Genomic DNA, 14,147 nt, shown 5'->3' on the forward strand with positions numbered 1-14,147 from the left:
GCGTCTCCAGCGGTGTTATTATGCTGTTGTCGTTGTATGTTGCACATTCTACTCCAAAGTGATATCCTATTACGATATTGTTTTTCTAAATCTGCACATGAATTGTTAGCTGCTCTCCAATTTTGTTGGACTGGCGGCACTGGAGATGAATCATCGTTCATTAAAAGCTGAACATAATGATTCCCGTTTACCCAAAGAATATGTATAAGTTTATTTACGCCATGCATTCCCCCTGTTCTTCTTAAAGGAAGCACTAAACAATTGTACATTGGATGACCATCCGCAGAGCCATAATACGCAATTGCTATGTTTAAAAATGTTGCTGCAGAATACAGTGTTGTCGCTTCCAACCAGTGATCGTACGGAGCAGGTCCTTTATTGTGGGCACCAACTCTGAATATAGCTTCCTCCACCGAATCTGCTGATAAATATAAGCGTGCATATTGTTCTCTATGCGTTTCCATTTCCAAACTCATTGCACGTCGTAACAGAGGCCATGCTTCCTCACCCCCTAACTCTGTGGCGGCAATAGCTCTAAATCCACAATTACCGTCACCTATAACATCAATCCAATCAAACAGATATGGCGGAAGAATAAATGGAATGTGATCTGGCCACGGAAAAAGTGAAAAATCACGACCTGCTGCACCATCTGAATAAGTAACAATATATCATTACGCCAATATTGATATAAAACATATAATATATTAAATGAAAAGAAATAAGAGTACCTGATAAGTTGAAACTGAAGTTAATTCCAACTGACGATTGATGCGACCGGCTGCTTGATCTACCACTGGATCTCCCGCGTGATGATGATCTTGATCCGCGACCCCTTGAGGACGATCTACTGTACTCAAACGCACTTTTGTTTCTCCTCAAGGTTCTGCTTGTCATTGGTCTTCCTTTCCTCGGTGGACTTGCTTCGGGCTCAGGTATGTCGTGACCATCGGGGTGCAGCTCATGTTCAAGTACCTGAGAGACGCATCGTAGTACTGAGGGGTCGGATTTTAAAACTTCATCCACCAACGATTGAAAGTACTCTTTATCATCGGCGTTTGCGTGCCGTACTTCTTCGTTCGCGTCTTCTTCTGCATCTAAATACTTTAACGTTTTCCAAAACGGATGTATATCGTCCAAGTACAGAGCACCATTAGACCTGATAGACAAGTAACAGTAACACGCGCATGGTAATCCGTGGGTTTTTTGAATGACACAACCGCATTTTTCTAAAAGACAACTGCCCAGGGTTAGCATCCGGTTGTGCTCCATCATCAATAGTTCCAAGGCAAATATAGAAACATGACGATACAACGGTCGTAGAAAATTTAGTCGCGACGTTCTTGAAATGGAATTCTTAGATTCCTCAAGAGCTTGTCTTATTTTTGATTGTTGATTCATAATTTGTGCGTGCGCCCTTTTAAACAGCGTATCGAATGAGCTATTACCGCTACCCAAGTAGTACTTGAAGGAAGAGTGTTGACTTTCAACTCGACTGGTAGTCTGGTTACCCAAGTGCAAACAATCATTCGTCCACGCACGCACATATTTCTCTTTGTGAGGAATCCATGTTCCTGCCAAATATTGCACGACTCTCCGGTTCCTAGTCGACCAAGTGGACACAATCCCTTCCCATCTGTTTTCAAAATCGGCGATCGTCATACTGTTAACCAAGGGGTTCCATTTTGTTTGCCTGAATAACTGGCCCTGTTGATTTTTCTTGCCGCCACACAATTTATCGACCATGTTCTCCACGTCATTGCCAATATGCCATACGCATAATAGATGTCGTACATCTGCATTAAACATAAATTTAAAATTAATTCAGAAATATATAATACATAGATCGACGATAATTAATAATTAAAACATGTTTACCTGGAAAGACAGCATGAATAGCTGCAGACAAACCTTCATCCCGATCCGTTACGATTACATCCGGCGTTTGCACTGTCCCGTAAATATCCCTCAACCTCTCCAACACCCAAGAATAAGACACAGCCGCCTCATCTCGCATCAAACATAATGCAACCAAGAAATTATGATTCGTTGGCGTCATTCCAATGATTTCGCAAAGGGGCCACTTTTGCTTATTCGTTTTGTACGTTGTGTCTATCAACACAACATGGGGCCACGAACGTAGCATCTGGATAGAAGTTGGATTCGCAATCAATAATCTAGTCAACTGATCCTCACTATCCAAGTCCCTCCAAACTACATAATTATGCTCCGTGGCCATATACAAACAGTGTTGAAGAGGAGTCCTACCATCCATCTCTTCTCTCCTCATTGACTGTCTCTCATTGTAAATTTGATTCATACTAGCATAAAAACGAGGAAAATTTCTTCTAATTGAAGACATTATAAATGCTGGTTGCATGCCAGTTGCACTTAGATCTCGTATGTGCTGCCTGATATCCACAGTCATCCTATTTACTCTTATTTGACCATCTACGTACATGAAGAACGGATGGTTATGTATTCCTTTTTCACCAGGAAACACTCTAACCGTCCAAGGTCTTTCCTTTGGGTTACGACTAGTTCCTAAAATCATAAATTTACACCCACAACCCCTACTTTTGGAACCTGGTCGGGGAGCATTGTCTAAGTTATGCAAATCAACACTTCTTTTATCGTAACGGTGACATCTTAAGTACAGACTCACTCTAGAACGCCCTTCTTTTTTTTTATATGAAGCACGTGTAAATTGAAATCCAATTGTTAGTGCTATCTCATTAGCCCAAGTATGTAAATCATCTACAGAATCAAATTCTCTATCGGTAACAAATCTATCAGAATAATCTATATTATCTCCTAAATTTTCAAAGTCCTGCAAATAATAATTATAATAACATTATCATAATATATCAAAATAATATTAACTTAAAAAATAATTATTTCTACAAAATAATTATAATAAAATACCATTATTATAGCACAACAATAGATTAAAATAAATTAATTTAATTAAACAAAATAAATTTTATAATTCGAAGTTAAAAAAAAAAATAAATAGAAGTCGCACAAAATGTCAAATAAAAAAAAAAAAAAAAAAAAAAAAAAAAAAAAAAATTTGAAGCAGTCGCACGAACCAGTCGCACAAAACGTGCGACTGCCAGTCGCACGTTTTGTGCGACTGGTTTGTGCGACTACGTTCCTATTTTTTTTTTTTTTTTTTGCAAAAATCGAACCGATTAATTACTTACCGGATCGTTATCATGCACGTCTTGGTATGCCATTGATGTTCGATCTAGAGTACTAGCTTGTTTAACTTTACGTATTGTTTCTAGAGAGTTTTTAGAGAGAAGGTATCGTGTTTGAATTCGAATATACTACCATAAAGCCTCTGAAAATTCAATATATATATAATTCCGATAATAATGTCATTAAGCGATAACAATGTTATTAAGTGCCATTTACATTTCTTAAACATTTTTTAACTTAAGTGGCATTTTTGTAATTTTTTTAAATCTAGGGGTAATATGGTAATTTTGTTAGAAGGGGGGGTGGCGATAAAATGAAACAGGTGGCGACAAATAATAATTCCCATATGTAAATTCGTCTCTTCAGAGACATCTCTTTATTGCTAATTTTTTGCTTTTTCCCTTACAACGCACATTATGTTTTTTTTGGGTCTAAAAGGCTCAACCTTATAATTATATAGTTATGTTTATAAATTTAATTTTTACAACAAAATATATTACTTCCTCCTGTACATCCAATGTGTCTTATTTGACTTTTCACCATTTTTAGATGGTCAATTACGTTTATTTGTGAAAAAAAATAATCTTTTCCCTTAATATTCCCCCCCCCCCAAAAAAAAAATAATTCCCACTTTAGGATTAATGAGAAATAATTTCCCACAATACTGTCCACGTAGGATGAGTTAAATTTTTTTTTAATATAACCGCCACATGAAATGGCGGTTTTGTTTAGGAATCTAAACTAAACCGTTAGATGAAATGGCGGTTTAGTTGAATTTCATTTAAAAAAAAAATTATATGAAGAAAACTGCCACAATTATGGCTGTACAAAATGCCAGTTTCTGTTTTTAGTTCTTCACTTCATTTCATTTGCCTCATTCTCAAGCTGCTACCGGTTCTTGTTTAAAAAAAAATTTTTTCAATCCTCATTTACTTCATATTCACAATTCCTTTCATTCAACTAAATTAATTAACTACATTCTCATCTTCTCCTTCTTTACTTGTTCATTTTCATCATCATTTAAGGTATTAATATAAACCCTAATTTATTTCAATTTGCAAATTGAATATTTTTGTTCATTATTGTTGTCATTTGAAGTTATAAATACATTGATTGTTTGTTACATTCTCTTGATTTCATGATTTAAGCTTATATTTTACACATTTGTAGTTGAATTTTATGATTTGGTTTGTATGCATATAAAGTGTTTGATGAAATGCTTCAATGAAAGTTTATTACTTTGTTGGGTTAGTTCAATGGTTTTAGTATATATTCATGGTATTTTTAGCTTTATATTTAAATTGAAAGTTCTAATAAGTGTTCTAATACCTTAATATGAGAAATTCTTGTATTCACATTTACACTTCCTTTACTCATAATCAACAATAAAGTGTATGTGAAATCACATGAAAAACATGTTTGTGTTTGCAGAATATGGATCATTATCCCGTTATAGTGTATTGGGGTGGGGCAGTAAGTTATACTGGATCTGATGTTGTGTATAATGGAATTTTGCATGCAATGAATAGAGTTGGAAAAGGTTGGGAAGAGCCATTTGCGTTACATCGGTTTTGTAAACGTCATCTAGCTTCGAACGTGCATAAGAAGTTCAAAAACATGTCAGTCAAAAACATAAGAAGTTGGGCGGGGGCTTAGAGCTCGATCGAGCTCTTATCACTGCATTGGTGGAGAGGTGGAGGCAGGAGACTCATACCTTCCACCTCACAGTTGGCGAGGCAACGATCACGTTGCAAGATGTGGCAGTTATAATAGGACTGCCCATTGAAGGACAAGCAGTGATAGGTGATGGAGAGGGAAATTGGCCAGCATTAGTTCATGAGCTACTAGGGGTTTGGCCTGAAAACCCTCAAGACCCCACACAGCCAAAGATCATCGTTGGATCGTCATTGAAGTTGACTTGGCTCCGGAAGCATTTTAGCGCGCTAGAAGATGACGCGGATGATGTTACGGTTGATAGACATGCGCGAGCGTACATCTTGTACCTGTTTGGATGCATCTTGTTTCCAGACAAGAGCGGTGACTCGGTGCAGTTGATTAATCTCCCTCTACTGGGAGACTTGGAGCGCGTAGATGAGTACAGTTGGGGAAGTGCTACCCTAGCGTATCTATATCCTAACTTATGTTGAGCATCTCGTAAGGGTGCCAAGGACATTGGTGGCTGCTTGATGTTGTTACATATATGGTCATGGGAGCATATTCATATAGGAAGGCCCATTATTCGGACGATTCGACACGATGGGCAACATGATCAGGAAGATGACGCGGATGATTTTGAACCGGTGTTAGGTTCACAACATCGTCGCGGGATGAATCCTTTAGCAGTAAGGTAGCAACACTCAATTCACTATTCAAATTCATAATTTCACTATTTTATGATACTTGAAAATGTTAAACAATGTTTATTTATTTGCAACTGGCTTCGCGTATGTCTTTTGAGATCTCACTCCCCACATACTCTCGTCTACTACAGAGACGCACTTGATCGACAACGGGACAAGCAGGTTATTAACATTTACTATTTGTATTAGTTATGAATAAATTGTATATATTACTGAGCATATTGATTTCTATTACAAATGACATGGCAGCCTTACACAGCGACTAAGATGGACGCTCTACCGCACGTATGTACATCGGGCCACGAGATTTGGAGATCGCGTTGTCACTTATTTGCTTTGACATCGTCGAGCTACATCTCCCAGATCGTGTCATTCGTCAATTTGGTTTGGAGCAGGTTATTCCGCAAGCCTGTGACACCCAACCTCAACTACATGCGATCGATCGGAGGACTGGGGTCAAGAACTACCTCATACGACATAGATCGCATGTAGATGCGTGGAATGACTGAGCATCTAGATTGGTTCGAGGAGATAACTTCACAGGTCATTGCTCTGCTATGTACATGAGTTGGTACAGGCGTATCTCCATATTACGCCTAACGAACACCACATTTGCGCAGCCAGGATCACATTACTATCCGATATCTACGTTACTGGTACGTCTTCTTTCAACACTCATAGCATATAGTAATAGTTTTAAGTGAATCTTTTAACAATATAATGATAACAAACAGGCTGAGCGCATCCGATTGGTGCTCATAAAATGCAATGACACGATTCAAGGTGCCGCTACATCGCCAGTTGATGTGGGGTATCGGCTATGTTCTCAGACCCTAGGCTCCATTAACGCGTCGTTGACCGATGCATTGAGTCAGGCGGGTTATAAGTACCTCATACCGACTCCACCCGTCATTGGCGAGGTAGATGACACATTCCACACTTCTTCTCCACGGAGTTTAGCCCACCGAGGTAGCTCTTCCGGAGGATCCAGTTCTCGGTCCACAAGAGGTCGCCAGCGTTCATCTACTCGAGGTCGGTCTTCCAGATCGCCATCGACATCCGGTACTATGTCGCCATTCGTTCCTTCAGCTTCCATCACCACTCCTCCTCCACATCCATCGCCTCCGCAAAGGATCGTCACATAGCAGCGTGCTAGTCAACGACGAGCTCCTGCTCTTAATGTCATTGCGGAGGTTGACGAGTTCACACCATCATCATCCACCGGTGCGCAAAACAAAAGGGGCCGGGGGTTGTAGTTTAACAAACTTTGTATTTTCTTATTTGATTTGAACTTCTTGTAAGACATTCCATGATTGTAATATATCTTCACATTATTTTCATAATTAATTTTTTCAAATCAAGCTGGTTAGTAATTGATTATTATGGAATAGATGGTATTGAACTAGTTTAATGCAGGTTGCGTTCACTATTTAGGGGAAATGAAAAAAAAAATTATAGGCTACAAGCAAATCGCCACATGAAGTGGCGGTTTACCAGGGATATTTGCCTTGACCAAACTGCCACTTCATGTGGCAGTTTAGTGCTTAAGGCAAACCGCCATCTCAAGTGGCGGTTTTGTCTGAAAAATAAAAAAAAAAAAATTTCCTCGTGGACGGTATTGTGGGAAATACTTTTCCACATAATGCAAAATGGAAATTATTTTTTTTTAGCAATATTATGGGAAAAGATTCGAAAAAAAATTGTAGTATTTTTTAATTTTAATAGGGGTAAAATGAGGTTACTAAGTGTAAAGGAATGAAAAAAATTAAGTTTAGTAACGGTAAATTATTAGTTATCATAGGAGTATTTAAAATAGAAAGGAGACATTTACGGGCCCATTTGGTAGGTGGTTTTGGGAATGAAAAATAGTGTAATTTTGGTTGAATAATCTCTTGGCTAGAGTTGTTTAAATGTGACCGACCCAGAAATCCTACTCGAAAATGCGTATCTTTTTTAGATTTATCGAACCCACATTATTCGAACCGAAGTTGCACTTGAAACGATTGACAACCGAAAATGGGAAACTAAACCCGAACTGCGACCGATTTTTATAACCAACATGTAACCGTTAACCGAGATTACCCGAACCTAATAGTGACCGAATCGAGTCATATCCGACCCGTATCATGCTCGAAACCAAACTCAACCCGGCTATAACCAACTTAACCCGAACTAATTTTTAATCGAACTGCTGTAAACCTGAACCAATTTCTAACATAGAAGCATGATCAATTCATATTCAATCATCTTATTAGTTAATCTAATAAAGCGATAGATACTTTCATAAATTAAATTTTAAAAATACATGGTTTGATATATTTAGAGTTAATAATCAATTATTAATGTCTAATAAACTATTTTTAATCAAATCGGATGAAAAATGATAGAGCTTTAATTTTAATTTACAGTCAAACAAGTAAAAGTAACAAAATAATAATTACTAAATGATTTGCATTTTAACTATTTCCTTTAAGTAAAGAGAATATTGTCATGAACTAAAAAATGACTAGCTACTTAATGTGACATTGACTCGATCGATAGTAATTAGTAACTTGTAGCCGAATTCTACTTGAAAAAATACCCGGATCTGATCCGTACCCGATAAAACCGAACCAATTGTTAACCGATAACAACCCAAGACCTGACACTCGACTTGAACTTCAACCGACACCAACCGAATGCAAACCTGATAGCTCAAATAACTGATCTTCAACCAAACCGTGACTAACCGACCCGACCCGAATGTGACCCGCTGTAACACGCATCCAATAAATAACCGATCCGAAATTCAATCGAATCGAATGACACCCGTCCAAAACTGACCCGATCACCTGAATGAACACCTCTACTCTTGGCCACCTTGATGGCCATGCTTGTCCAACTTCAATCATCTCATTTTCTTCATAAAATTCATTCTAATGCATTATCATTGGGAGAGGTGGTAGTAGGTGGTAATGAAAATTTATTAAAAAAAGACTTTTATGCGATCAAAGTTTTATTACCATGGGAATGACATGAAACTTTTGATGAAATTTTATACTGTAAATATTTCTCATTACCACCATTTAGTACTACTAACTAAATGGAAGTAATCCGTTAAAAAAATGGAACACTTTAAAAGGGTGTATAGCTTTTAAACATAATGATGAAAGTACCTTAATTTTCTTTTGGACTTTAATTAATAATTTTAACTTCTTTAATTATTTAGGGTCTAATTATATTCGCCATTGTATATGAGTATCCATAATTGTGATGGAAGTTGTTAAGGAAGGTGATAGACTGATAGTAGTTGACACGTGTGAATGGGGTGGTGGATGCTTAATATTTAAAGGCTCCACCAAGTGGAGAATGAATCGAGAAGGTAGAAGAGGACATAAGCTGAGTGTGAACCCCATAAAAGAAACCAAAAACAACAATAAAATGAAAGGGAAATGAATATAGCCGCCCCTACGAAAACACTTCTTTAACACATGTTTTGACTATCCACGTGTACCGTTACGTGGCTGACCTCACTACATGGACATAAATAGGTAGTGATATAATATCGTTACAACAATCACTATTTAAAGCTAAATAAATGCTTAGATCAATACTTAGGTTTTGAGTTTGCAATTTCACATGCATTGTAATAAAGTAATACTCTATTTGTTTCTCAATCAAGTTCTCATAAAAAATATTCATAAAAATTAAGAAAAATAAAATCTTAAATAGTAGATATTTTTTATTGAATAATAAATCTATAGGAGGAAAAGCGAGGACCATAAAAATTAAAGAAATATTAAAAGAAAGTTAGTGAAAAAAATTATAGGGATCACAACTAATAAGAAAAATATTTTGATAAAGTATTAAAATGAAGATGAACAATAATATTTTTGTCTAAAATTTATGACATAAATAAAATCATTTATTTAGGAACAACAACTAATACAACCAAAATAACAAATGAAAATTTATTTAAGGAACAGAGGGAGTATTATTCATTTGTTTCTTCTATCCTAAACTGATCATTTGATTCTATAACTTGACTAGGTTTAATATCATGTGTATAATTGAAGTGAGTGATGGATCATATAAACTTGACCTGTTTCTTCTATCCTAAGCTGATCATTTGATTCTATAACTTGACTAGGTTTAATATCATGTGTATAATTGAAGTGAGTGATGGATCATATAAACTTGACCTGCTTCAACCAATTATGGGGCATTATAGTATTGGTTGAGAGAATATGAAAATTTGAAATACCTAAGCTAAAAAAAAAATTAATTAAATAAACTAAATTTTTAAAAATTTTCAAAAATAAGCGTGAAAATCCCAAACCTATAGTTTGGTATTGTTCGCAGTTACTAACTGCGAACAGCAAATAAGACAAAATAGTTGTTCACAGTTAGTAACTGCGAACAACTAATTTGTCTTATTTGTTGTTCGCAGTTACTAACTGCGAACAGTCCTGCTCCACAAATACACATGTCAGTTTCTTTTTTTCGCATTTTACCTAATTTCTCAAAACCCTAACTTCATTCGACATTCTCTCTCTAAAACCATTGATTCAATCCATCAATTCTTGCATTCCTCTTGCGATTTGACACTTCAAAATTAGTGTGGGATACTCTAGCTTGCTCAAAGGTAAATTATTTTTTGTTTTTTTTGGTGTATATGTAGTTTTTTAGGGTTTTAACCAAATTTGTTTATTATTTCAAATGTAGGTTACTAGTTGTTAAATCAAGACTATTCTTAATCATCCATAAGTATTGAAGGTAATTTTTAATTGTTTTTATAGCTTTATGTTGTTTTATGAATTAATGTTTGTGAATTAGTGGAATTCAATGTTGATAATATTATTAGAAATGTTGATGTTGATGTTGGTATTAGAAATATTATTTATGAATTAATTTATTATTTGGATTTTATGTGTATTATATATGTATGAGCTTAGTTATATTTTGGAATTTAATAATATTTAGATCAAAAAAGATTATAATCAAATGAATGTAATGTACTTGTATGGCCATGAGTTGATGTTGATGTTGATTTTCTTTGTATTACTGTAGAAAATGACATCATTTCGCGTGACTATAGTATATTTTTGGAATGGTTGTATTCGAGAAAATAGTGGCAAAGTTCATTATGTTGGGGGAAGACGTAAGTTGTTTGCTTGCAAATCGAACATAAATTTTACCACTTTAAACGTTTTATATGTTCTAAGATTGGTTTGGACCCTACTAGAAGTACCGTAAATATAAGCTTTAAATATGACATGAGTGGAGAATTACTTGCCTTTCCTATTGAGGATGATGAGGCTATAGATGCTATGTGGGAGCATTTAAAGTCCACCCAAATTCCCTCTTTGGAGTTATACGTAGAAGAAGTACCATTAGAGAATGTAATTGCTTTTAATCCTACTTCTACCCCTATGCCTATATTAGCTCAGGAAACTGTAAGTCCTGTCGTTTCTTTCGCATCTTGTACTTTATCTCAAACCCCTACGAATCAAGTTCCAATTGATTCAATGGTTAACTTAGGAGAAACTGCTGAGATGGGACCTTGGGATGATGGAAATGAGAGTAATGAGCTCATTGACGATCCTTCTGAGGACGATGTGGATGTCGATGAGGATGCACTAGCAAACGACATGACCCTAGACAACATTCCTACAATCATTCCTCTTACACCTTATGCCCTCTGTCCACCTTTAAACGAGTATGAGAACTCATGGAGGACTTGGGATTGTGATACCACATACACCGAAGAGGGAGAGTTTGAGAAGGATATGATGTTTGATTGCAAGGAATCGTTGTTGGAAGCTATCAGAGTGTATTATATTCGCAGAAATGTGGAGTACAGAACAAAGACCTCGAACCAAACTGGGGCAAACTGGATGGAGATCAACTGGCGTCACATCGCTCGTTGGGATGGTAGAATTGAGCTGCTAGAACAAGGTGTGCCGATCGATGTTCATGGCGCACCTACTACACCAGACTACATGCCGTGGTTCCTTTCCATCACGCGCCGATGGATGACACCACATGCCATCTTCGCAGCAGCACATTACGCACCTGTTGCGCCTACGATGACCCAATTTGTAAGTCTTCATTTGCATTTATATGATTAAGTTGCCGATTAAATAATATAATGTTACATTAACTAAATATTAATTGCAGGCACAAGGTGCGGCAGACGTGATGCGGTACAGCCACGAAGAGCCGGTGAGGGAGATTGCACATGGCATGCTCGTCGGCTCGCAGTTCCAGCACTTCATACCGGAAGTCGCTGCAAAGTCTTTACCGACTACCGCCCATACGCACGTCTCATCTCCTGCTTATGACTACCATTTGAAGGAGATGTACCATTCATACTCCGTTGACGTTGCGGGGACCTCGCAGGCTGGACCATCACAGCCATCAAGGTACCAGTCCCCTCCACTACTAGAGCGACACCCAAACGCCTCTTACTACCGTAGGAGGCGTATGAGACCAACTCAGTTGGATAGGGTAGATGAGGGTCGTGAGCGTTAACGTTTAACTTTTGTGTATTTGGATCGACTGTGTACATATATATATTTTTATTGAGTTGTATATTTCAAACATTTGTATATATTTTATTGTATATGTATGTTTAATTACTTTATCATAGCCTCCAACCTTTGACATATGAATGATCGGAGTTTAGGCGATGAATCATGTCGCCTTAAACATACATTGACTTGTAATTACTTATTCTAATGTCTCTAGTGCAAATACAACAAATAACAACATGAAAATAAAGGACAAAAAAAATAATCATCTATTCGCAGTTAGTAACTGCGAACAGCAAATAAGACAAAATAGCTGTTTGCAGTTAGTAACTGCGAACAGATAATTTGTCTTATTTGTTGTTCGCAGTTAGTAACTGCGAACAGCACCAACCCATATGTTTGATATTTTCACGCTTATTTTTGAAAATTTTTTAATTCTTAGTTTATTTAATTAATTTTTTTTTTAGCTTAAGTATTTCAAATTTTCAGAGAATGGAGGAGACATATTACTCCCTTGGTTGGGAGTGGGAGAACATATGAAACATAACTACTCCCTTGGTTAGGGAAACACACAAAATATAACTTATATAGAAGTTTGTGATCTTATTGTTAAGAAAGATTTAACTGTTATTTACTTTTACAAATTCTTATATGAGACCATCTTACCGCGACATGTGCCTCATATTTGAGTTAAATAGTATAATAAAATTTTTTTAGCATAATGGACCTTTTGTATAAACTCATGTCACGGTAAGACGGCGTCATACAAGAGGGGCTGGAAGAGGTAAATGATAACATGCTTGAAGGTTGTATGTTAAAAGAAATCTTTGTCAACTTAGTTACAATAAAGAACAAGTCAATTAAGTAGTAATAGTCATACAATCAAAGGTGTTCCACTTTTTCCTTCTTTAAAACAAAGAGGGAAAAAGTATGTAGGCATATCCTCAATTTGTTCTTGGAAGACTGTTTTTACCTTTCAACTTTACAACTACATACAACATACTACCAGCCTTCCTCTGTGCTGTTGCCTATTGCCCACAAACCACCCAAGGCAGAAATAAAACCAAATTGCAAATGGCAAAAACTATTGCCATGAAGACTTTCGTTTCTTCAAAATGTAGCCAAGATTTCTCTTTTTTTTTTCGTTTGTATGTTTCGTGAAGGGATATATGATGTACACACATTGAAAATTTAATCTCGTTGCATGTGGATTCTAGTAGCCATCACATGGAATCATACAATTGACCGCTCTCAAATATACCCTCATTCGGAAACTAGAAAACTCAGTTACCTTTATTTTTGTAACAAATTGCTTCACTAATCGTCCAAAAGGTTACAGAGAAGCAGATCTTGTACAAAATGAGCTCTGCCAACTGCCTGATGTATTCTTTTCTCCCTTTCTTCATTACTTAATGAAGAATCAAAACTGCAACACGGAAGAAAGAGAGATTGATGTTAACAAAGAAAGATGGACAATACAGTAGTCGGACGTCGGTACTTGGTTTCTACTCTAGCGTTTTAGGCTTTCCAAAAGAAATGGGACGTTTTCTTCAGTAGACAAGCAAATGTAAGAATATTCATACCATTTAGCAGTCTTCCATCGTCTAATAAATGAAATCAAAAGGATCATCAGTTATCAGACTATCAATCAATTCAAACCAGATTCAAGATTCTAATTGAAACGGCCTCATGGCTCATACGGAAATAGTATGGCTAAAAAACTCCGTTTACACTGTATACTTGTATGGTAGGCTGCATGCCGGCATACCTTAGAGGCTCTAACATTCAAAACACCATAAGGAGTTATGATTGGATGATTCAAATCATACAAATCTGCCATTTTCCCAACCTATCTTAATGACCTTAGCCGAGAAACATAGGGCATATTAGCATCCAAGTATTTTAGTAAGTATCAATGTGTCATCAGAATCTCACATGACGAAGTATTGCAACATTGGGGAAGACATGATTTTAAGCGATCAGTTCAATTAGTAGGAATAGAATCAAGATCGAGACAACATTCTCAGAAAAGGGAGAAGGAGATCAACCAGGATGGCAACTTATTAAGTTA

The 14,147-nt window shown here is 36.5% G+C and overlaps 3 protein-coding genes across 6 annotated transcripts; 1 reads left to right on the top strand and 2 right to left on the bottom strand.

Moving 5' to 3' along the window:
- Nucleotides 1-48: 48 nt before the first annotated feature.
- LOC130823487 (PKS-NRPS hybrid synthetase cheA-like) lies at nt 49-3,269 on the bottom strand. The gene is made up of 5 exons (XM_057688104.1): nt 3,207-3,269; nt 1,879-2,830; nt 732-1,796; nt 174-652; nt 49-66 (listed from the first exon to the last, which is right to left on the bottom strand). The coding sequence occupies exons 1-5, from the start codon at nt 3,237-3,239 to the stop codon at nt 49-51; spliced, it is 2,547 nt and encodes an 848-aa protein (XP_057544087.1). The 5' UTR covers nt 3,240-3,269.
- A 289-nt stretch (nt 3,270-3,558) lies between these two features.
- On the top strand, nt 3,559-6,915 carry LOC130823858 (uncharacterized). Of its 4 annotated transcripts, none has more exons than XM_057688669.1 (5): nt 3,559-4,229; nt 4,636-5,551; nt 5,663-5,726; nt 5,814-6,220; nt 6,299-6,915. In XM_057688669.1, exons 4-5 carry the CDS (start codon nt 6,122-6,124, stop codon nt 6,707-6,709), a joined length of 510 nt encoding a protein of 169 aa, XP_057544652.1. In that variant the 5' UTR covers nt 3,559-4,229; nt 4,636-5,551; nt 5,663-5,726; nt 5,814-6,121; the 3' UTR covers nt 6,710-6,915. The 4 variants fall into 4 exon arrangements, with proteins under 4 accessions (XP_057544652.1, XP_057544651.1, XP_057544650.1 ...); XM_057688668.1 differs by having other exon boundaries at nt 5,696-5,726; XM_057688667.1 differs by having other exon boundaries at nt 4,636-5,726.
- A 5,485-nt stretch (nt 6,916-12,400) lies between these two features.
- LOC130823859 (protein DEHYDRATION-INDUCED 19 homolog 4-like) lies at nt 12,401-13,504 on the bottom strand (the record flags this gene model as incomplete). Its single annotated transcript, XM_057688671.1, is given in 1 exon segment — nt 12,401-13,504. A coding segment is annotated over 1 exon segment (111 nt), but the record flags the coding sequence as incomplete, so codon positions are not given.
- Between the last annotated feature and the right edge of the window lie 643 nt (nt 13,505-14,147).

The sequence above is a fragment of the Amaranthus tricolor genome, chromosome 9 (genome assembly GCF_026212465.1).
Source record: "Amaranthus tricolor cultivar Red isolate AtriRed21 chromosome 9, ASM2621246v1, whole genome shotgun sequence".
Taxonomy (NCBI): domain Eukaryota; kingdom Viridiplantae; phylum Streptophyta; class Magnoliopsida; order Caryophyllales; family Amaranthaceae; genus Amaranthus; species Amaranthus tricolor.